The 24,736-nt window shown below is 35.3% G+C and overlaps 1 protein-coding gene across 7 annotated transcripts in view; it reads left to right on the top strand.

Annotated features, from left to right (window-relative positions):
• The window catches only part of TMTC2 (transmembrane O-mannosyltransferase targeting cadherins 2), a 261,421-nt gene that overhangs the window by 228,189 nt on the left and 8,496 nt on the right, over nt 1–24,736 (top strand). For 6 of the 7 annotated variants that reach the window (XM_087874070.1, XM_034403049.3, XM_034403052.3 and 3 more), the window contains 2 exons: nt 3,130–3,244; nt 4,638–4,701. In XM_087874070.1, the coding sequence (XP_087730196.1) occupies nt 3,130–3,244; nt 4,638–4,701 (179 nt within the window). The remainder of the gene's footprint in view (nt 1–3,129; nt 3,245–4,637; nt 4,702–24,736) is intronic. The other variant, XR_004588693.3, reaches the window with a different exon arrangement.

The raw sequence follows: 24,736 nt of genomic DNA, 5'->3' as shown, positions 1-24,736 counted from the left end.
AAATGGAACTACTTTACACTAACAACATTTACAGTAAGGACATAATAGTATCAGAACTCTTCAGATAAATTAAAATAAAATCTTCAGTTTATTTCAAGTTTGAACTAAGGAATTTCAAGTTCAAAACATTTCAAATTAAAAATGTTTTGTGTACAACTATCAGGCTTCATTTATGATTGAAAGCTCTTTAAAATTAATTACCTTACAAGGACAAATGGATGTACATTTGTGGGCTTGCTCTGGCATAACTATTATGGAAGTATGCATAGAATTAGACAATTAGAATTTAGGCCACTAAATTCTAATCAGGGTGTATATGTTACTCTGTGTGAGTGTGCATGTGTATCTTTGAAACCCTAATTATGGAATGTACATATATGTTGATCTTGAATGTGTTTCTACTCTGGTATGTTTGTGTGCATTTATATGTGTGCATGCAAGGGGGACCGGATAAACTGCATTGGATCATGCAGATTTTACATTACCCAAGTAATATCATCAGTGTGAGTGAATGTGAGGTTTGCTCCCTGTTTATATACAGTAGCTTGCCCTGCCAGTTTTTTTTTTGTTTTTTTTTGGGGGGGGGGTTCTCTTCAGTAGTACCTTGATTAAACTGTTATTTGCTGCTCAGTTGGTTGTCTGGGGTTAATTCTGGTATTGATCACTGCTTATCTGAATATAGGCTACTGGAGAGGATGTATTCTGGTCTTTTTGTTTCCTTCTTAGTTTTTGTTGTTGTTGTTTCTTTTGAATGGTATGTAAATGTGATTTATGTCTCTGTCTGTTGATGGCTGATTTGTCTGACTATCAGGCTTCCAGGAATTCCCTAGTGGTTTGGGATTTAGCTTGGTTTAGGATGCTTTCAGTTTCCCAGTTGAAACTATGGTTGAGTCTGTCCATGTGTTGTAAGCTTTCATAGTATCTCCTGACTGTTACTTGGTGTTCATAGACATAGTCTTCTGTCTGTCTGTCCTACATAGTGTCTGTTAAAATCCTTATACTTGTATATTGTAGATCACTTCTATTTTTTCTTCTTCTTGGATTACTGGGTCTTTTAGTTTACTTAGGATGTTTTGAAAGGCTTTCGTTGGTTTGTGTGCTACAGTAATGCTGTATGGGTGCAATAGTCTGTTGGTTATTTCTGATAGGTTTTTGACGTATGGCAGTGTTATCCTTTTTTTTTTGCTTTAATTTATATGCCGCCCTTCTGCGGAGACTCAGGGCGGCTTACAATGCATTAAGCAATAGCCTTCATACTTTTGTATATTTATACAAAGTCAGTTTATTGCCCCCACAATCTGGGTCCTCATTTTACCTATCTTTGAAAGAATGGAAGGCTGAGTCAACCTTGAGCCTAGTGAGATTTGAACTTGCAGTAATTGCAAGCAGCAGATGTTAATAACAGTGCTTTAGTCCACAGTGCTACCAAGGCTCTTTTCATAGTGAGCTATTGAGTGCTCAGGCACTTTTTGCTAAAGTTGTATGTGTATCCGTTTTGTTGGAAGATATTGTATTGTTTCCTTTTTCTATGGTTCCAAGTTGCTGCAATGCGTTTGTGCTTATCTGAATAACATTCTTACAGAGCTCCTTTTATGAGAGGTTGTTACTTTGATAAAGGAGTGCTAGTTTCCATGTTTCTGCTGATTTTATCTGATTCTGTAGCTTGATAACAGTTTTGAAACATTTCAGTAATAGTAACAGAGTTGGAAGGGACCTTGGAGGTCATCTAGTCCAACCCCCTGCTCACACAGGAGACCTGTACTAGGGATTCGAACCGCCGAACTGCTGACCTTTCTGATCGACAAGCTCAGTGTCTTAGCCACTGAGCCACCTAGTCAGGCTATTTAGCTGTAATGCTACTGTTCACTGTGTATGCCCAAATTGTTTAGTATAATTCAGTATGTTCATAGATGCTTATACAGATAGTCCTTTGTTTAGTGACTGTTTAAAGTTGCAACACTACTGAGAAAAGTGACACGACTGGGCCTCGCTCTCATGACTGTCATAGCATCCCCACAAACATGTGATCAACATTCACCTGCTAGGTAACCCACATATTTACAATGGCTGCAGTATCCTGGGCTCATGTGATCACCATTTATGACTTTTCCAGCTGGCTTCCTGTAAGCATAGTCATTGGGGAGCCCAGATTCACTTGATAACTGTGTAATTCACTTAATAACTTCAGCTGGCAAAAAGTCAAGTGCAACCCACTTAACAATTGCCTTGCTTAGCAATGGAAATTCTGTTCCCAATTGTGGTCATAAATTGAGAACTACTGGTAGATTTGATTCTTTTTAGTATACTGCAACAGTATACTAAATGACAAAAAAGTTCTGCCAAATAACACTCTTTATAATAACAACCGCTGAGACTTCGAGTTAATTTCCTTTGAATAATACATATTCCTAATAATTGCAAAGCATGTAATATTTCTGTGTTATAATAAAATTGATTATTTGCATTAAATGACTGTAATTATGCACTCACTTGATATAATTTACAACTGATCATGTAGCGTGTTGTTCTCTAGCTGAACCTGCAGAGTTTTTCTTTGTTAATGTTTTTAATTTTCTTAGTTCATTTTGGTTAACATAGCATGCAGTTAATAATTCACAATGCAAATTGTTCTCTTATTGTAAGTTTAACTGGATCAGAATGATCTTAGAGTGCTGAGAGTATTTTGGCATATTTTGTAATGCTTTGAAAAGAAACACTACAACCAAATTAAAATTAATCAGTAATTAATTGCTGCCCTCTAACTTGTCAACAAGCATAATGTTTTGTTCAGTTCTTCTAAAACTTACATTTAAGTTACAGCCACTTGAAAATTAAAGAACTGTACTGCATTTTTTCCCTTCTGTTAATAGAAGGTTCTTTGCTTCAGCAGAGGCTTCCCTGAATAGAATTCAGAATGAGGTTGTCTTTTTTACCCCAAATTTACTCTTGTTTTTACAGTGTCCTATACTGTTCCTTTTTGGAGCATATTTGACAATTGGAAAGGGGGAAGGAAGAATCAGCAAAAAAGGGTCTTTTTTCTACTTAGAGAAACTATCGTTCATAGAGTGATGTAGCCCTGTCAGCGTTAAAGTGTGAGGTATGCTGTAATTGTTAATATCTGTTTTTCAGGCCAGTTTCTATTAGAAGACTCTCGGTTGATGGAAGCAGCAGAGATGGCCAAGAAAGCAGCTGAGTTGGATAATACAGAGTTTGATGTTGTGTTCAATGCGGCTCATATGCTTAGGTCTTTTTATTTCATTGTCTTCAGTATCACCATCAATATTTTATTGCATAAAATTAAGAAGTTTAATATGCATACAGTTTTTCCAGAACGAAAACAGAAGATCACACGGCATTTCTCAGCTTCATGCTTGTATGCATTGTATACATCCTGCTTTTTAAAAGTATGGCTAGATCTGATTACTTTAATGAAGACAACTCACACTGGAATCCTGTGCCAATTTTGCCATTATTTCTTTTGCCATTTTTTATTGAGGCTGTACAGAGTCTAATGCTTACATAGCACAAAAAGTGATTACTACTACATTCCATTCACTTTATATTTAAAATCAGCAGAGTTTTTTCCCTGATAAATGAATATAGAAAACAAGTATGGGAGAGATTTGAGGACAACTCTCAATTTTAGAACAAACAATTGCTAACCACAACATTGGGTGGTACAGTGGTTCAGGTGCTGAGCTAAGTTTTAGTCCTCCCTTATGCACAGAAGCCAGTTGGGAGATTTTGTACCAGTTGCTCCCCTTATGTTGTATCAGCATCAGGCTCTGCAACCCTCATCACCTCATGCATTTATTGCTTCACTGTGTTGAATTAAGTGAATGCAGTGCAAAACAAGTAGATGCTGCAACCAAGCAGAATTAATGTTAACCATCAGTAAGAAAAGGCGACCATTTTTTTTTGTGGATGATCATATCATCTCTGAATTACTTATTCAACTCAATCTCTTGAGCTCACTTTTTTAATGTGTGGAAGCTAGAAGGTAACCCAAAATAGATTGGTTTTTTTATCTCTTCAAGATCATCAACAAACATTCCTTCCTCAGGCTCATTTTTTGTGTGTATGCTTTTCTTTTTAAAGTGAATGCAGTGCTTTCTGCATTGACTTGCTTGTCCACAGTTACCACAGACACACAGGCTAATCTATTCAGCTATATAGAATTATGGTGTCATCCAATTCAATGGCAAATTTACAGATAAATGATAATGTTCCTAAAGCAAGCATAACTGCTGGAACCATTTCTATCACTTTGCTTCATGCTACTGGTTTAGATATATTAAAATACTGTAGTTTGCTATATCTGTAATTGGGAACTATATTTTCATGTAACTTTAATGATTAGCATTATACTGGGGTTTAAGTTCCAATTTTAAAAGCTAAGACATGAATTAGAATTGTTTATAAGCTAATTTTTAAATGTTTTGTTCATACTAATGTGGAGTTTGTAATTATATCAATTTCATTATTTAAAAAACTATTTTAAGTTAATGAATCATTCACATCATAATCAGTAGCTGAAAATGTATTTTAACTATTAATGCCAATGATTCAATTAATTTTTCACTTTCCATTACCAGATTGAAATTCACTGAACTTGCCCTTTTTTCTTCTCTCAATAGACAAGCTAGTCTCAATGAAGCAGCTGAAAAATATTACAAAATGGCAGCTGAGCTAAGACCTAATGTAAGTACTTCCTTAAAGAAAATACATTACAGCGATCTTGAGTTAGCACAGAGAGAAAACCAATACATTCTGAAGAATTATTAATTCTAATGTTTTGGTCTGTAAGCATCTTTTAAAAGCAACTCACAGCAGCACTCTAATAAACCATAACATTTGTCAAGTAATTATTGTAGATAATTATGTTGATAAAGTGATTAAATATGCATGCTTTTTTTCCTTTCATTTGTGCATTTTAAATTTGGGTTCTTGAACATATTGTGAAGTAACACCCAGGCTGACTTTACTCATTCCAAAAAGTGATGGTGAAATTGTTTCATTATCAATTGTTCTTTTCTGGAATGAGATGAGGAAAGGGGACTCCAATCTCTGTTTGATCACAAAAATAAAAGGTATGACAGATATATTTTTGGCTGTCTTCAACATGACCTGCACACCTCAAATCTACTCCAGAGGATTTCCTGAAGATTTTGGCAGTGTACATGAGGAGAGGCATTAAGAGTCAGTTCTGCATAAAGATCTCTCCTAATGATCAAATTCATAGAAGGGTAAAAAAAGAAACAGTGCATTGTTGTCTTAAATTTTAAAACTATTTTTTTAACTTACATATTAAAAATGGTAAAAATGATAATAGACAAGGATTGTAGAATCATGAACCTATAAAGGACTTTTCCAAATAATTATATTTTCTAATATAATTCCATGCCTGTGCAGAATTCTCACATTAACCCAGACAAATGGCTGATCAAGCAGCCATGACTTCAAGAGGCAGGCTGTTCCATTGCTTAATAGCTCTCATAGTCAGAAAATTCCTTCTTATTTCAATTTCAGTCCACCCATTGAAGTTTGCCTTACCTTAAGTATTACTAGGAGTGAATACACAACTTCTTCCTTTGACAGCTCTTCAAGTATTTAAAAACTACTGTCATGTTTCTTCCAAGCCTTTGCTTCTTTAGATTAAACATACCTAGATTTTTTAAAATTCCTACATGTGAACGAAACCACTCTCCTTAGAGATTATACTTAATTCCTGATTATAGACTTCTCCAGTTGTTAAAACAGCTTAGTCATCACAATGGATAGTATATGTGAATATATTCATGTCCAATATATTATCTTAACATGGTGTTATATGATCAGCCAAGATATCATATACTTTAAACATGCAAATGAGAGTAAATTTTTACTGTAAGCATTCAAATAGTTTCATTTTGCAAAAACCAGAGATTATGATTTCAAATGAAATCTGGTGTTGGAAGGAACAATATTTCTATAAAGATAGAACATTCAGGAATTGTGTTTGATGTCTGAACTTTTTTTAAAAAAACTATTATCTTGAAAGAAGGCTGCTGAAATTAATCACACATACTGTATGTTGTTAAAAAGTATAAACACTTTGAAGTATAACTCTGAAGTGTCAAATAAAAGCTGAGCAGATCATAGATTTTTCAGTCCCAACCACTGTGAGTGCCATGACCTACATCACACAATCTGACTAGTCTCATATCAGGTTTGTCAAACCTGTGACAGTTTTAAGCCCTATATCTTCATCAGCTTGTCAAATGCAGCTGTTTCTGCTCTACTCATTCAAAAAGATTTGATTAACTATTATGTGTACATTAGCATAATAACACATGCATGTATGCAAACACCCATAATAAAAGGTCTGGATAGGCCTTTAGGCAAAACAAGTGCAGTTCCATGCCATGACTTTATGAGCGATGGGAAGTATTTATAGATTGTGGTTCTGCGTATGTAAATGGCTTCTATATCTTTAATCCAAAATATTTAGTTCGAAAGTCTACCAAATAAAGCAAACTGCTGGTAAAAACAAAACTTTTCTGCCATACATGGTATTTAGCTCAACAAGGAAACTTTCCTTATGCTATGCCCCAAGTTTCTGGAACATATTACCAAGAAACTATATTATTTTAATGACTATTTAATTAGAAACACATTCTGGTTCTTCTAATAACAATCATGTGTTATTTTTATGAATTATAGCATCATGTAGTTTATTACCAACCTAAGTAATTAAAATCCTGTTGTGCTTCTTTCTAAGTAAGAATACTTTATTCTTTGCTATGGTATATGATGATGCAATGAAATAATGTAACTATGCAGAACTTGCTTAAACAATTTGGATTCCATTTGCACCAAAATTAAAATTAGGATCAGGAGAATCAAGGTTTAGATCCAACCCCCTCATTAAGATCATGTATAGCCATGAGTTAATTATTATGCTCAAAGAAAAAACAAGCTATTTATTCTGAATCTTGGTTTGATATGTGATTATTAATAAATAAGCTTCTTCTCATGTCTGTATTAACTCTTGATTGGTACTTGGGGAAACTCAGGTTCAAATGCGCTGGCAGCTGTGAAAATTGTCAAGCCAATCAGTCTCTTTCTGTCCAACCTATTTCTTCCTAAAGAAAAGGAAGAATTTAAATCTAAGATTCTTTTTTAAAACTTCCCTTGTTTTGAGGCTTTCATTAGCTCCATCCAACTACAATACTGTCTTTCCCTTCAGGTTATTATTTCTTCACATTCCCGTTTTGTTATTCACACCTCAATCATTCTTTTATTAATGACTGAGTTATTAGTTATTAATTTTTGCATTAAACACCATTCATTCTTGTTATAGCACACACACTTCTTAAATAATGCATAACCAACACATTTAACTTTAATGTTTTTCTGGCATATGCATCTCTCATTTCCATGTAACAAATTAGCATTTCAGCATGTTACGTTTCTCCATCCATTTCCCATATTTAAGACACAGTCTGCTAAGATGCACAAATTAATCTACTTGTTTTAATTTTTTGCTGCTTAGGTATACTGGCAATTTTTCACTCCATTTTCCCTGTCACATACACTTGGTCTTTGATATATTAATTTATAGGTCCATATTCCTTGTTGCCTCATAGACTTTATTTACGCTTTATTGCAAATCATTCAGATCCTCAATCAACAATATGGCCTTATTGGCATACTCGTTAATTTATTTTGATCATTATCTATTCCTGTAGTATTCCAATAAGAATTCATCCAAGATTTTTCCATGCACATTGAAAAAAACCCACATACACCTCCTAGAATTTTTGCATTATGTCATATTTTCTTTTTATAAGGGAGCATTAATAGTATTCTTCTAAATATCAAGCATAGGTGCAATCTTCATACGCACATTAAATTGTATCACATCCCATAAACTACAAACTATACCTTTATTTTAATATTGCTCCATTTGCCCCATCTATACTGGCAGCCCTGGTTTATTTTAGAGATTTTTTTATCCTGCCTCTATTAATTTTTTAAAAAGGTGGTGAACATGCATAATGTTCCTTACTCCTCTATTGTCCCATAACAACAACCCAGCCAGCTTTGATTCCTAAAGTGTGACTAGAACTCAGTGTCTCCTGGTTTCTAGACCAGCGCCTAAACTATTACACTAAAACGGATCTCAATATTTTGCAACATTCAAATAGGCTCTCGGTGTTTTGCAACATTCTCATAGCATGTAATATTTCCGTTCATCATTCCTTCCATCATGATTCTATATGTTCTCTTTACATTCATTCTGTTGTGAGAGTAATCCTTGTTTCAAGAACTGAACCTTCTCTTTATAATTCTATTTTCACTCTAGTTTCTTACCTTTTTTATTTTTTTTCTGTATCCATTTTTGCACCCGCATATATTCAAATCTTTCATTACCTTGTATCTTTCACTAATTACCTGAGTCTTTCATAATTAAATAAGTCATGCTTATAGGTTCATTCAAGTGCCATGTATACTGTACATATGAGTAGATTTGAAACAGCCACTTTAGTAAGTACTTCTCAATGTATTATTTTCATTAATTCTTTACTCTCAGAATGGATTGATGGAATGGAATGTGTGGAATGGAATATGTGGATGACCTTGGGGAATGAGGAGAAGAGATGCTGCCTAGGAAACAATGAGACAAGAGACACAGGAACCCCCAGTGGCTTAATGGTCAGAGAAAGAAATTAAGGAAAGAGCTGTTCTAATGGCTCAAGCAGTTAAAAGTGGTGGTGGGAAGTTGGTGCCTTCAGATTTGCAAGATTCTCTTAATGTAGCAGTACAATAAAGTAGAATTAGATCATTTAGTCCTGTTTTTGCCTGGTTTACCTGGGAAAGCTGGCACCCAGTGATTTTTTCTCTTTCTTTCCCACCATTTATGACATCCAACAGAATCTCTTTTCCTCTTGTTAGCTGATTATAATCATTCAATATGTTTCATGATTTCCCTAAGGTCTCTGTACCATTCATATTCATGTTAATTGGAGCACAATATGCAGCTGTCACCAATAGTTTTCTACATTGACATGCGGAAACAAAAATCTAGATGATACAAATTCCTATATTTTTGCGTTTTCATTCATTGTCAAACTTACTTTTTCATTTTTTCTGTAGGTATTTAACTCCATAAAGTCAGACTATTTTCATTCTGGTCAATTACTTTCCCCTCCCCCTTTCCCTTATTTTTATATACAATCAACATATTTATTTTGGTTCTAATACTTTTGTTTATTAACTCAAGGCCTACCGTTTATTTCACTTACATTCCACATTTACTCTTCAATATGCCAAGTGTTCTGACCTGGGTCATGCTGGCAGGTGCAGGTACCAGTAAAGTCTGTTTTTTGCACAGAAGACAGCCCTCCAACAGTGCCAGTAAAGCTCCACTCCAATTTTCTCCAAAGCAGCCACCCACAGTTCATGCAACCTAGTCCCACAAAATAGGTCCAATAGTCACCAGAATCAATCCTCAAGGCAAAGAGGAAGTGTGACATCCACAAACAAGATCAGCGTTCGCAAAGCAAGGTTCATAGTCCACAAATAAGGTTGAGAGTCCATAAAGCAAGGTCCAAAATCTACAAGGCTGAAACTCGAATCTGAAGTCCACAAAATAGAGTTTATGAGGGCCAGGAAAGTGCATGCTGAACCAAACAGTTGTTCCCAACAAGCATACGTTCCCCTTGCATCTAGCTAAATCATCCCCTGTTCCTTATGAGGAGGGGCAGGAGTGCTTCCTCATGAACAGCGTCGCAGAGCTCCTCTATACTTTGCTCTGTTCTGCTCTCCATTCCCCTGGATCAGGCAGCTATTTCTTGATGCAGGGGATCTGTTGCCTTTCACCGCCACTGATCATCATCAGCTGATTCTCCTCTGCTTTTATTAGGGGAGACAGCTCCCCGATGGCTCCTACCATTCTAACCTTCTGTAAGGGCCTGGAGCCTTAATGGGGGAGCATCACACTGGAGGTAATTGATCAATTAAGAGCCAGTCCCATCTTCCCCACTGTGCATCAGTGGTGAAATGCTCCTGATTCGGACCGGATTCCCGATCTGGTAGTGATGACGGCGGGTGGTTTGGAGAACCGGGAGCAAAAATCCCTGCCCTCCCCCATACCCAGCTGAGCCGCGCAATCATCAGAGGCTTTTTAAAAATTATCTTTAAAAGCATTTTTTCTATAACCTCTTCACTGAAAAAATGCTTTTAAAAGTTAAAAAAAAAAGCCTCTGATGATCGTGTTGCTCAGCTGGGATCATCAGAGGCTTTTAAAAGCATTTTTTTTACAACCTCTTCGGCCAAAGAGGTTTTAAAAGTTAAAAAAAAAAAGTTGACCATGCCCACCCAGTCACATTATCCCCCACCAAGCCACACCCACAGAACCGGTAGTAACAAATTTTACATTTCACCACTGTTGTGCATCTTTTCCCTCCCTCCCTCCCTATCTTTTAACTGTAATTTTATTTTTATTGTAATTTCCATTTTTATTGTTTTAAAATATTTATATTTTTTTATTTTAATGTTTTTAATACTGTAAGCGGTCCAGAGTCCTGAGATGGAGGGGGGGGGAAAATAAATTGAACAAATAAAATACCTTACACATTGTTTGCACCTCACCATCTACATAATATATACAGTACAGAGAAAATTCAAAAGATGTATCATAAATAACAGAAATAGCAGGAATTAACTGTTCATAGTTTAGTTTGATTGGTGAGATCATGCCAGTTCAGTTCTAATAAAACTCCCAAGTGCTTCTAAATTATTAATAAGGTAACTTAATTGCTAATAACCATTGTTTATAATAGGTATAAGTAAACCGGCAATCTACCATTTAATAGATGTTGTTGGATACCAAAATTGAGGACAATTATTCTATTATCTCCTGTGTATTGCCTAGAAAACATGCGACTGCACCTTATTATGTAGGATTATTTTATACGAGTACTTGAAAATGTGTAATCATATGCTATTAGGAGCCCTCACCAAAAAAGAGAATTAGAAAAGACAGTTGTTTTTAAACACAGTAACTCTGCAAGAACAATTGAATAAGAGTCACATCCTTAATTGGAATTCAGCTTCCTATTTCATAATAGTGAGTCTTAGTAGTCCGTTAGAAACAACACAGTGGGTCCTAAACTGTCTGTGTCATTTTATCTCCAAAAGTATCATCTGTGACTTTTAACCGTACTTCTTTGATATCGATCAAAAATAAATAGTCCATGAAATGTTAGATACATAGCAATGTAGTAGCATCTGAGATTTAAACTTTGGTTTGAACTCAGTTAAAAAAGGGTGTGTTTTTTTACAAGATTTTTATTCTTGTAAAATATCTGGCCCTTATTCAGCAAATAATCTAATATTGTATTAGTTAGTTAGAATAGAGGATAAATTGTATTAATTTATATTGACATATGGCTTCCCATCTAACCAATGTGATTCTGGGCAGCTAACAGGGATTGAAATAGAATTATAAGCATAATGTCTATTGAAAAAAATTAAGAACACCATTCTTACTTGATTTTCAGCAAGTGGCTCTTAAGATACCATCCATAATTTTTTTTTTAATGCAGTGCTTAACCTTTCTGCTTATTTATAGTATATTTTGAGAATAACTGTAAATACATCCTTTCTTCATATGGAGTATGTTTAAACTTTGGGAGCCACCTTTAAGGATTAGCATGTTAAAGTTCAGATGAATTGTACAATTCATAGTGACCAAGGACCTGAAAAATCATGTTCAAATTGCATAGGTCTCAAAATATTTTGATGATATATTACAGAACAAAAACTCTCATGAGTTTCATGATAATTGCTGTAATTTTGTATGAATAGTGTTGGACTGTTTCAGCTACTACTGATTGGAAAAGCAGAATTATATTTGATATTTGATCCAGGATGAATCAATTATATTTTGGGATGATTTGGGATATTTAAGGTTCTACAATAAATTTTCTACGAGTTAATTACAATAACAGTTTGTTAACAGAGGGGGTCCAGGACAACTCACCACAGCCAACTCACATGGCCAACTTGCCATAGGACAACTCGCCACAGGAGAATTCAATGCTGTATTAAGCATTTCATTCAGGTATTTTTATTATTGGTGACCACATTTTTGTTGAAATTATTGTAACTCTTGTATTTCTGGATTGATCTTATTTTATTATTATTGGCTACAGTTCTGTTGAAATTAATTTAAATTTTGTATTTGTTGAATTATCCCGCAGCAAGTTTTCCCGTGGTGAGTTGGCCATGGCAAATTGGCTAGGGCAAGATGTCACATTCTGAACAGAGGTTTTGAAACTTTAATCTTGCCTTTCTTATTATTGTTCTTCCTGTTAACTATTTGCTTATTAATATAGTATATAGATGTCAGGCTAGTAAATTACAAATGGATTTAATAGTTTAAAAATTTGGGGGGGCTGTTTCACAAGGGATAGGAAACTAATATTGTTGTGATATATCAATATTCAACTGGGAGGGTAATATGTGTGTATGTGTTGGGTTTTTTAATGCACTTTTTAAACATTGTTTTGTGGCTTTTTGTCTTTTTTAAAAAATTTTTTTGAAGTTTTGTATTTTTTTACTTTAACATATTTTTGAATAAAATAAAAATAGAAAAAAAGCAAAAGCAAAAATATCACCATATATTTTCAGCTGCACCACAGAATGAGTGTAGAAACTAGGAAATTGATTGCCTTGGTTAAAATTGAATTAAAAATAGGAAGAAAAAGAAAAGGAGATTATCACTTGTTATGTATTTATTAATCTTCTATTATATAAAAACATAATTTTTCAAAAGGCATCTAATGAAAATACACACACACACTGTCTCATGTGTTGTTCCCTTATGTTATATAAATCACTGTTTTCTCACTTTATCTACAATATGGGAAGTAATACTACTTTCTGTAGCTAATGGCAGAGTAAAAACTTGTGGTTATACAATTACTGACAGCCCTAGCTAGCATAGAATCCTATTATCAGAGTTCAGCAATATGCCTGCATGTTTACCATCTCTGTCTTAATAAAATTATTGATGCAATTAGTTTTGGATTAATTAATTTGTTTTGGATTAATTGAGTACATTAATCATTTGAAAGCATTATATAAATGTTAACTATTGTTGCTGGCTGATGCAGAGTAAAAGCAACTAATGTTCTAATTTAATCTACTTATTTTTAAATCCTGTTTTGCAAGTTTTAGAAGCACATCATTTTCTAGGCTGCCATTTCAGAACAGAGATGGATAAACATTTAGTCATATGAATTGCTCTCCGTAGTCTTGGGTTGCTGCCCACTTACAATCTAGTTCCACAAATTAGGGATGATCAGCTATGTATATTTTGTTATTTTCCTATACTTGATTTTTTTTAAAAAAATCACTTTTTATTGCATATTTTGAGGAGCTCTTATTTTTACTCATCCTTATTTTTCTTATGCCTTTTCATCACAATTTGATCCCAAATACGTATGTACATTCCTATCATGTGATTTAATGTCCATTTTGGATTCTCCCCAATATTATTATTTCTTAGTAATAGAAAAAAGCTTCTTTCCCCCGATTCGACTTTACACCTGAAACAGTTAAGTTTTTGTTTGTTTGTATGTTTGGCTGCATTTTTCAAAATGGGTCCCTGTACTTTGGCATTAGGCAATCGGCCAAATTTGAAATGAAATCCATATTAACCAGAACAAGAGCACATGAAAAACTGGCCATTATCGAAAATATAATTGGAAAGCCACACACAGATATATTACAAGTCTATATACATGGAAAATAAATTACTTGGTAGTTCAAAAAGTGATGACCAGGAGCTCAACTGCACCTATGTGTACTGTAATTGCATACAAAGTATACATCCCTTAAATAGCATTGAAATGTTCCAATGTTATGTTTGGAAAGTGTCCTATTCAGTAGCTTTCCAGTCTTTCTCGCCTTTCTGTTTGCAAGCCTGGGTCTTGGCAAGCACATGTAGTATATCTCTTAAGGGCTATTTAAAATTGGCACAGTATTCTCCTTACGATAGTTAATTAAATGGTGCCTGTGCCAAGAAACCAAATCTAGCTTTAAGTTTGTGTGTATATGTATCTTTGCTAACTGATAATATAATACTTCACTGCTCTATTTAAATTTTGAAAGCAATATTGCTAAACTTTCGACATATGCATATAATTTGATGTCATAATGTCTAGTGAAACCTTGACAAAGGAATGCAAACCAGAGAATTTAAAGTATATATGCACAGCAATATTATATCGGTATTCTAAAATCTCGAATCTTGGAGCACAGCTGAGTGTTCTCTCTCCCTCATTGGGGAAGTTCTTTCACAATATCAAGCATGTTTTGGCACTGAGAAATAATGAGCACACCTTCATCCTTCTCCCCTAAGTCCTTAGGATTGGTTCTGCCATTTCTAATTTAGTGACCAAATATGGCAAATTACTGCATCTCATGTAAAACTATGGCTTAGACATTAGTGAAGGGAAAGAAAAACAGAGACTCATTCATTTTGGTTCAAAGAATGGGTTTTGGCAGCACAATTGAACATCTTTCCTCATTTTATGCAAGGAAAGAAAAGCAGCTGTTGTTTTAAACCATTTTGTTTTCATCACAAAAGTAAAAACTCCTGTTTTCACACAGTACATACATTTCATATTCTTTATAATTGGCATGTCACTTTCTGACTTTTATTTATTTACATTTTAAAATCCATATTTCCTTTCCTTTTCTATTTCATGATTTAGAATAGATTCGTACAGCTTTCTTGCAGAGTGCAAACCTACAGAAGTTTAAAAAAACATTCTTCCAGGAAGCAGTTTGATTCCCAGTCAAGTCTACCCCCCACCTCCGTGTTCCCTGAAGTCTCCTACCTAAACCCAGCCAAGGTTTGTTTCAGAGGTAGACCAGGTCAGCATGAGGCTGTAACCACTTAAGACCATACGTCAGAGAAAGCAAGAAAATGAATTAAAAGAACGTTGAGGAACTCAAACTTTTGGTTGTTGTAAATGTAGGACTCACATGAATATTAAATATTCTTTAAATAAATGCCATATTTTGTGTTGACTTTGTTGCATTAAATCTAATATTTCTTTAACTGTACCTAATAGCTATATGGATAATCTATATCATCCACATAGATATTTGGTACAGCTAAGGAAATGGACACTATTGGATTTAGTGCAACAAAGTACAAGACAAAACATGGTATTTATTGACTCTTCCTTCTGGACTTCTTCCTTTGCCACCATACTGCATTTTTTTGCGTATATTTTCCCAGTAGATAACTGGTATGTCTGACATTCTGTCAGCTTTCATTAACATTTTTTGCCAAGGACTGACCCAACCATTGGGTAGAATGAGGTTGTTGCCTTAGGCAGCAGGAGCAGCAGCTGTCACCCAACATTCCTCTAGAGTTCTCTGGAAGAATTAGTTGAAGTTATTTAGCCTATTAGCTGCCCATCAACTCTAGTCCAGGCCAAAAACTAGGAGATAGGTGCAATGTTATATATGCTTGCTGAATATTGATAATAGATAGGTAGATAGGCAGGCAGCAGGTAGGTAGGTAGATGACAGACAGACAGACAGACAGACAGACAGACAGACAGACAGAGAGATATTAGCATTATACACAAATGAAAACAGTACAGTTCAGTCTGCTAAGACCATACTAACAGTATGTACATGAAAATAATGCTAAGATCTTTCGTTCTATACCCAATAATGCTTATATTCTCTTATGACAGATAGTTGCAGATGAAAGGCATACAATACTGTGTAGTAGGATGATTCTTTGAATTAGGATTGTCAAACCCAGGATGATTAATCCTAATGGAGTCACTCTCCCTAACTGATTAAGGGATATATGGTGACTGGCTGTTAAATAATAATCTTTCCAAAATACTTTCTTCAGCAGTGCCATGGAACATACGCTGATCAGTTATCTGATTCGTAGTCCTTACCATTCTGAATATGATGTGACAATGTTCATGATCAATTTAAAAATAATCATGAATATGATTAATCTTGAAAATACACAGGGTAAGGATTTCTTTTTCTGATGAATGCAATATGGTGACGCCGAATCACTGGAATAAAAATTACCTGTAGTAGAATAGAATAGAATAGAATAGAATAGAATAGAATAGAATAGAATAGAATAGAATAGAATAGAATAGAATAGAATAGAATAGAATAGGTTTATTTGATAAAATCCAAATAGAGCTAAATGGCCAAGTTTAACTGCTAGTTAAAGATTGGAATGGCATTGGAAGTAAATGTATGTCAAGGACTTCCAAGCACAAGCAGAACATGCTTTGCAGTTGAGCCTTCACCACAAGAACATGTGGACATTTATCACCAGACCTGTGTACTTTAATTTTCTGCTATGTAGGCTGACAACCAGAAGGAGTAAAACAAGTTTCATAGATTTATAAATCTGAATTAAAATAGTCCACAAGGAACAAATGTGGACATCAGCCAAACCACAAAGATTATTATTTGATAGTTCAGTTTTTTAGATTTATATCTCACCTTTTCTAAAGGTGTTTAAGATGACAATCATGGCATGCCCTTTTCCAATATTTACTCATAAAACAGCCCTTTCAGGCGGGTTGAAGGGAGAGAGAATGACTGGCCCCAAAGGATTCAGTCAAGCCAGTTTGTTCTAGTCGTAGTATAAGACAGTGGTCACCAACTGGTGGTCCGTGGACCACTGGTGGTCCATGAGAAAATTTTGGTGGTCCGCAGAAAAATTACTTGCATTTTGTATATTGCACTAAATATTATTTATCTTTTTAGAAAATTCATAGTGGTCCACAGGATTTAAAATTATGAATTTAGTAGTCCCTGAGGTCTGAAAGATTGGTGACCCCTGGTCTAAGACACCAGGCTAAAAAGCAAGAGGCCATGAGTTCTAGTCCCACTTTAGCCAGGAAAGTTAGCTAGGTGACTTTGGACCAGTCACTGTGTCTCACCCCAATTCACATCACAGGATTGTTGTTGTTGGGGAAATAGGAAGAAGAAGGTGTGTTGGATATGCTTGCTGCCTTGAGTTATTTGTAAAAATAATGACAGGATATAAAGTAAATAAAGAAAAGAATATCAACCATGCTTAGCCAACAACTTAACTGCTACTCCAGCAGTTACCTTCATCTTCTCTAAGGGGGGAAAAAAGAGATGGTCTTGCATAAAGGAGGAACAAAGTTACCCCAGGAAAAATGAAAGTCTCAGACTCCCTCTCTCTCTCTCCCTCCCTCCCTCCCACCCACCCCCCACCTTGCATTCTTTGACATTCTCCTTTTTTTTGTATATGCTTGTAAGGTGTAGGAGATGACCAGGCTGAGCCCGAGGGAGAGGTCAAACAATAATCACACATGAGACCCTACACACCCACAAGTGATCTATGTCCAGTCCACCTTGGATTCCTTATCTATTGCCAAGTTCCTTTAACCCATGGTAGTTCAGATTCTTGAAGAAAACTTAAATATGCAATAAATCTTTATATCCATTTGAACTGCCTTGATCTCCTGATTTTGCTGGAGCCTGACATATGGTATGGTATATCATACCAAAAGCATATCAAATCAAATAAAAAGATACCATATCAAAATTATCTGGAGAATGCATTATCTATAAAAGAGCCCCAAATTCAGAAAAAGAAATATCTGTAGATACAGGTGAAACTTGAAAAATTAGAATATCGTGCAAAATTTCATTTATTTCAGTAATGCAACTTGAAAGGTAAAACTAATATATGAGATAGACTCATTCCATGCAAAGCCTTGATTTGTCATAATTTTGATGATTATGGCTTACAGCTCATGAAAACCCTAAATTCACAATCTCAGAAAATCAGAATATTACATGAAATCAATAAAACAAGGATTGTACATAGAACAATATCGGACCTCTGGAAAGTATAAGCATGCGTATGTACTCAGTACTTGGTTTGGGCCCCTTTTGCATCAATTACTGCCTCAATGCGGCGTGGCATGGATGCTATCAGCCTGTGGCACTGCTGAGGTGTTATGGAAGACCAGGATGCTTCAATAGCGGCCTTCAGCTCTTCTGCATTGTTCGGTCTCATGTCTCTCATCTTTCTCTTGGCAATGCCCCATAGATTCTCTATGGGGTTCAGGTCAGGCGAGTTTGCTGGCCAATCAAGCACAGTAATCCCATGGTCATTGAACCAGGTTTTGGTACTTTTGGCAGTGTGGGCAGGTGCCAAGTCCTGCTGGAAAATGAAGTCAGCATCCCATAAAGCTTGTCTGCAGAAGGAAGCATGAAGTGCTCCAAAATCTGGTAGACGGCTGCGTTGACCCTGGACTTAATGAAGTACAGTGGACCAACACCAGCAGATGACATGGCTCCCCAAATCAACACAGACTGTGGAAACTTCACACTGGACTTCAAGCATCTTGCAGTGTGTGCCTCTCCATTCTTCCTCCAGACTCCGGATCCTTGGTTTCCAAATGAGATGCAAAAGTTGCAGAAATGAGATGCAGAAAAGTGGACTTTGGACCACTGAGCAACAGACCAGTTCTTTTTGTCTTTAGCCCAGATAAGACGCTTCTGACGTTGTTTGTTGTTCAGGAGCAGCTTGACGAAGAATACAACATTTGAAGCCCATATCCAGGATCCGTCTGTGTGTGGTGGCTTTTTATGCACTTTTGAATGGCCTTTTCCTGACAATCCTTTCCAGGCTGCAGTCATCCCTGCTGCTTGTGCACCTTTTTCTTCCACACTTTTACCTTCCACATAACTTTCTATTAATGTGCTTTGATACAGCACTTTGGGAACATGCAACTTCTTTTGCAATTACCTTTTGAGGCTTTCCCTCCTTACGGAGGATGTCAATGATGGTTTTCTGCACAACTGTCAGGTCAGCAGTCTTTCCCATGATTGTGATTCCTACTGAACCAGACTGAGAGACCATTTAAAGGCTCAGGAACCCTTTGCAGGTGTTATGGCTTAATTAGCTGATTAGAGTGGGACACTTTGAGCCTAGAATATCAAACCTTTTCACAATATTCTAATTTTCTGAGATTGTGAATTTGGGGTTTTCATGAGCTGTAATCCATAATCATCAAAAGTATGACAAATCAAGGCTTGAACTATCTCGCTTTGCATGTAATGAGTCTATCTCATATATTAGTTTCACCTTTTAAGTTGCATTACTGAAATAAATGAACTTTTGCATGATATTCTAATTTTTCGAGTTTCACCTGTATACTCATTAAAGTGGCTCATTAAGTCTCTGAGGCCAGGAATTTAGAAACATCTCTCCCTAGCCATTTTCTTTGGTCAGTTGTTGTCTAAACCCATCAGTTTCTTTTAGGTATAAGATATTGTATAGTAATTAGTAATGAAGTAAGCTTAATCTAGTAGGCTTTTGTATAAGCAGCTTTGTTATCATGCTATATTGCCTAGGTAGTATAAAAAGTCTTCAGGCAAACCCAGTTTTTGTCAAAGGGATAGAGTCAGTGTCAGATTTAGAAAAGCTCATGCTGTAGATTGAAAAAAATGAATGGGAAGAGAATTACTCCAGATACTTATCAGTGGAATTTAGAGAAAGATATGAATCTGGGGCGTGAGAATGACAGTCCCTTGTCTAGTCCATTTCTCAGACAGTTTTCATTATAGAGTGCAGTTTCCTCATGAATTTAACAATAAATGGAGAAGCTAATGATGGAACTAGCTCACGGAGCAACTGATAAGAGATAAATTGCCATGTAATTAATAGAAAAAGGTATTATTGACCAGACTAACTTGAACTCACTTGTATAGCGTAACTGAGCCTATTATTGGGAGGTTATATTTTATTGGATGAATCAAATTTCTGATACAATGTAAAGATTTAAAATATCGGAAACATTTTAACCTATTTTTTTTAAATAGTTCATAATGCAGAAACTGCAAAAATGGTTGCGTAGTAGCAATAGCAGAAGCACTTAGACTTATATATACCGCTTTACAGTGCTTTACAGACATCTCTAAGTGGTTTTACAGAGTCAGCATACTGCCCCCAACAATCTGGGTCCTCATTTTACCCATCTCGGAAGGATGGAAGGCTGAGTCAACCTTGAGCTTCTCAGAATCGAACTGCCAAACTGCTGGCAGCCAGCAGTCAGCAGAAGTAGCCTGCACTACTGTATTCTAACCACTGTGCCATCACGACTCTTAGAAAGATCAGATTATATGTAATCATCTATCACATACCAGTAACTCCTAGCATCAAATACAAAATGTACAAAAGATACAAAACTGCCTTTGACGTTGATTATAATTCTGATACAATACAAAGTATAACCATATGTAAAGAGAGATTTACTATCTAATACATGCAACAAAGGTCTATATGTTCCAATGATTAAACTGTGTCTCGGGCATAAAAAGATACAGCTTGACTCCCATAAATAAAAATTCAATGATTTGAGCATGCTTATATTTCCATATGGCATATAATTATATGCAGAATAATTCTGAAAATATTTGGGCTAAAGAACCAGGGAAGTTTAATTGTAAGCAATTTGTGATGTCTGGAACACATATGTGCTTTGTTTTTTCCAAAACTATATAACTACAACATTTAAAGGATTATAATTCTTTAGGAAGTGAGATTAAGCTAATTAAATAATATTTTAAATGTTCAGCTTGTTTCCCTATGGAATGAAATAATAATTCTTAAGGGTTTTCCCCCACTGTGTATCAAGCTCTTGATATATAGCTGTTGAAAAAAAATGTAAAACTCATCCTTAGTTCTTTGGGAAACACCATGTTACCACATATCAATATTTAATTGCCCAAAGTTGGGAATTTATATATCAGCTGTATTTTAAACAACAAATAAAATTATATTGAAATGTAAATATCAGATACCATTCATATACTTTAAAGCAAGTTCAGAAAGTGATATTTGAAAAGAAGTTTATACTGTAAAGACAGATCCCAATTTGTTTTCAGGTTGAGCTAGCTGCTCTCTTTCTTGTACTTAATATTGTTGGATGGATAATTCTTGAAACAAGTCTGGTATACAGATTGTCCTCAATATACGACTACAATGGGATTGGAATTTGATAGCTAAGTAATGCAGTCATTAAGTGGGTTGTGCTAGATTTTGCTGTTTTATTAAGCAAAGCCAGCTTCCCATTGACTTTGCTTTTTGGAAACCAGCTTCAAGGTCCCAAATGGTGATCATGTGACCCTAGTACATTGGAACCATCATACATCTATGCTAGTTGCCAAGTGCCCAAATTTGGATCACATAACTGCAGGGTCACTGCAACAGTCATAACTGTGAATACCAATCATAAATCACTTTTTTCAGCACCATCATAACTTTAAACGGTCATTAAACAAATGGTGGTAAGGCAAGGGCTATCTATATGTCTATGTGTGGATTTTTTTTTCCTTTGTAGTATTTTACAAAAGAAGAAAAATGACTTTAAAAAATATGAATAAAGAAGAACTGGCTTTTCTAACCATCTTCCCTATCTGCAAGCTGTAGTGTTCTATAGCAGCTTATTCTGCAATTGTTAATTAGACACTCAATAGACAGGTACATAACAAGGCAGATAATCCTTCAGCTAACTACCTGTATAGCCTAAACTGTTGAAATCATTAGAGGATAAAATTGAGCCAAACTGACAATCACTGTAGATCTTTCAGTGTTAGAAGGTGCAATTCTCTGCACCAAGTAGCAGCCTAGACAGCACATTTTCTACCAATGGAAATTTCGTGGCACTGTTCTTTGTAGACTGCACAAAGAATGTAGAATGTTGTTTTCAAATAGCCATTGATTATCCCTTTTGCTTCAGGTAAAACTCATTTAATAATTGTGGTTGGCATAAACAATTTCTTTTTTAATATAATTTTATGAAGAATTTTAATTATAATACTAAAAACAAACTAAAGAGAAAAAGAATGGATGGAAAGAAAAAATGCGGGGGGGAGAGAATATACTAAAGAAAAAGAAATATATAAAGAAGTGACTTCGAACCTTCATCACAACAGATTTAAATGTAAACAAATTTAAAAGCTCTTCAGCCCCTTTAAGATTAAATAGATATCTCTTCATCCCATATCCCAGATATTATCTATAAATAAATCCATAAAACATCAATATTTAAATCCAGCAAAAACTCCATAAATATTTGCCAGTGCATTGCAAAAAATAACAAAAATAAAAAAGTCTAACCTAGAACAAAAGAACCACCTTTATATTCCTTTTACTTCTTAGAGTCCTAGTCTTTAATTCAGTCAAATATTGTCATAGGATTTGATTTTTCTTCAGTTCTTCTATTTCCCATATGACAGATTTCTTCAAGGCTTCAACAAATCTCTTTTGTGAATCCAATTGGAAAACATTTTCCAAGGCATTCTGTAGGTTTATCATTTGTATTTCCTTTTTGATTTTTAAAACTTCAGTTAGGTTTTTTTGTGTATAGCAAGTAAAGTGTCCTTTTCAAAATCATTCTCTTGGTTTGTCATTTATAGGTCCACATTCCATACGTTCTCTGTCTAGTCAGATAAAGTTTGTTCTACCTCTGTCATTCCGTCATAAATAAAGTCTATCCATAGAAGCACATATGATTACTGAAAGTGCTGTTATTATAGTTACTAAATTCTGGCTCCATTCTTCAAAAAATCTTAATATTTCTGATGTTATAATATTTTGTATCATTTTACAAGTTCAATATCAATTGACATCAAACGTTTTTTTCTTGCTTAAAATCTTTAGTTTTCTCTAGTGTCCAGTTTCTAATATTATAACTTATCTTTTGTTACGACTTGCAACTGTCTGTATAAGCAAAGTAAATCTAATACTCTGTTTCCCCCAAAGTAAGACATCCCCTGATAATAAGCCCAATCGGGCTTTTGAGCGCATGGCAATAAGGTCAAGCGCTTATTTCAGGGTTCAAAAGAATATAAGACAGGGTCTTATTTTCGGGAAAACACGGTAGGCAAAAGTGATTAGAAAGTGAGGTTTGTCTGCTTCATGTGCTTTAAAAGTCTCTGCTGTGTTTGTGAGCCAAATGGCTGATCCCATCATCTCCAAGTATTCAAACCCACAGAAAATTATCATCCTGTCACCTCTTTGCCAGGAGAGACATCCAGAGCATATGTGGGCTACCCCCTGTTCTCTCCTTATGCAGAGAGGTTTTAAAGAATTGGTCTACTTACTTGTTCCTGGGTCTTTGCTGCAATCATTGACTCTGCTTTCATAGAGCCATCTTCAGGTCCCCATTCCTTGTCCAGAAGCCCCTTGCAATAATTTTTAATATTTGTTGTAACTGAATTAGATATACAAGGCATAGTAGTGTTCAAAATGTGTTAACATTACACATTTTTTTAATCATGCCAAGTAAATTTTTATAATAATTACTTGAAAGAAGAGAAACTACCATAAAGAGGACATTTCTTTTGCACAACTTTCTATTATTTAAAATTGGAGCTTTCTCCTGCAGAAGAAATTCATATGAATATACCAGTAGTGGGTTCCACTTTCCTTTGCTACCGGTTTGGAACTGTGAGCATGCATGTGTGCAGAACCTTCTGCTTATGCGCAGAGTGTCCGTGATGACATTTGGGTGGGTGGGCGGAGCCTCCCGCTGCCGCCACTACCAGTTCATCCAAACCGGGGCGAATTGGTAGAAACCCACCACTGGAATATATGTGTCCCATGATAATGTTGCAGGATCCAATCTGAGTCTGAGAACCAGAGGTTTAATCTTCTGAGCTTTCAGACTCATGCTGGAGCCCATCCTCAGGGAATTTCTCTCGACCAGAATGTAAAATTAATATATTCAAGTTACTTTAGCAGCATCACCAAGAACCTTAAGAACAACTCCATATCCATATCTGTTGTGAAAGTAGCACATTGAGGTCTGTCAAAAAGAAAACGCCAATTCCAAAGTGATTCAGCAGTACATGGTTCTTTTTAACAAGAAAAAAAATAATGTGTTGACATTTTGATTGCTTTCGAAAATCAAACATTGCAGCCTGGCAGTAACAGCAGAAATAAAAGTTCAAGTAAAATGCTTACTATCACCACATGAGGATGAAAAGGCCTGACAGCACATTATAGCATGGTCATTGGCAAGATGAAGCAGAACCACCCTGAGTCTGGTGATGTACCCCGCCGATAAATCTTTTTCATTTTCTCTTTTATTATTTCATTCCTCTTTATCAAGCTACTGTATGTGTTTTCAATTAGCAAACTCAAGCCTTCAGAATACAGCTGGTTTAAGGAGAGAGAGCTACCCTAATATTAAGCTGAAATATCTGGATGCCATGTTTTTCAGAGCATTAAATCTTTTTCAGCAACAAAAGCCTCACGGCTGTTCTTTAAAAAAAATAGGCACACTGAATGCAGAAAACAACAAACAGCAGAATCAAGGATTTAACCTCATTGAAATTACCTCTGTAAATGTGTATTTATATGCACATTGCCATGTTGTATCACCCATCGAATTAATGCAGCTGTTTAAAAACCACTAGAGTAGTTGGATAGTTTTTTGTGTATTGGAGAAAAATCTGCTACCATGGTAAATAAAAGAGATAGGGCCTGGAAAGTCATACATAAAGTCATATATTTTGATTATTATTGCTAACGAAGGGCTATAAGGTTAAGCATTCACTGCCCTTCCAATCTATCTAAAGTAGCTTAAATGATTGTATGAATATACAGATGCACATAATTTGAAATTTTGAT

This window comes from Pantherophis guttatus, chromosome 7 (genome assembly GCF_059756535.1).
Source record: "Pantherophis guttatus breed Tessera chromosome 7, ASM5975653v1, whole genome shotgun sequence".
NCBI classification, from domain to species: Eukaryota; Metazoa; Chordata; class Lepidosauria; order Squamata; family Colubridae; genus Pantherophis; species Pantherophis guttatus.
This window is presented reverse-complemented; position numbering and strand designations above follow the sequence as displayed.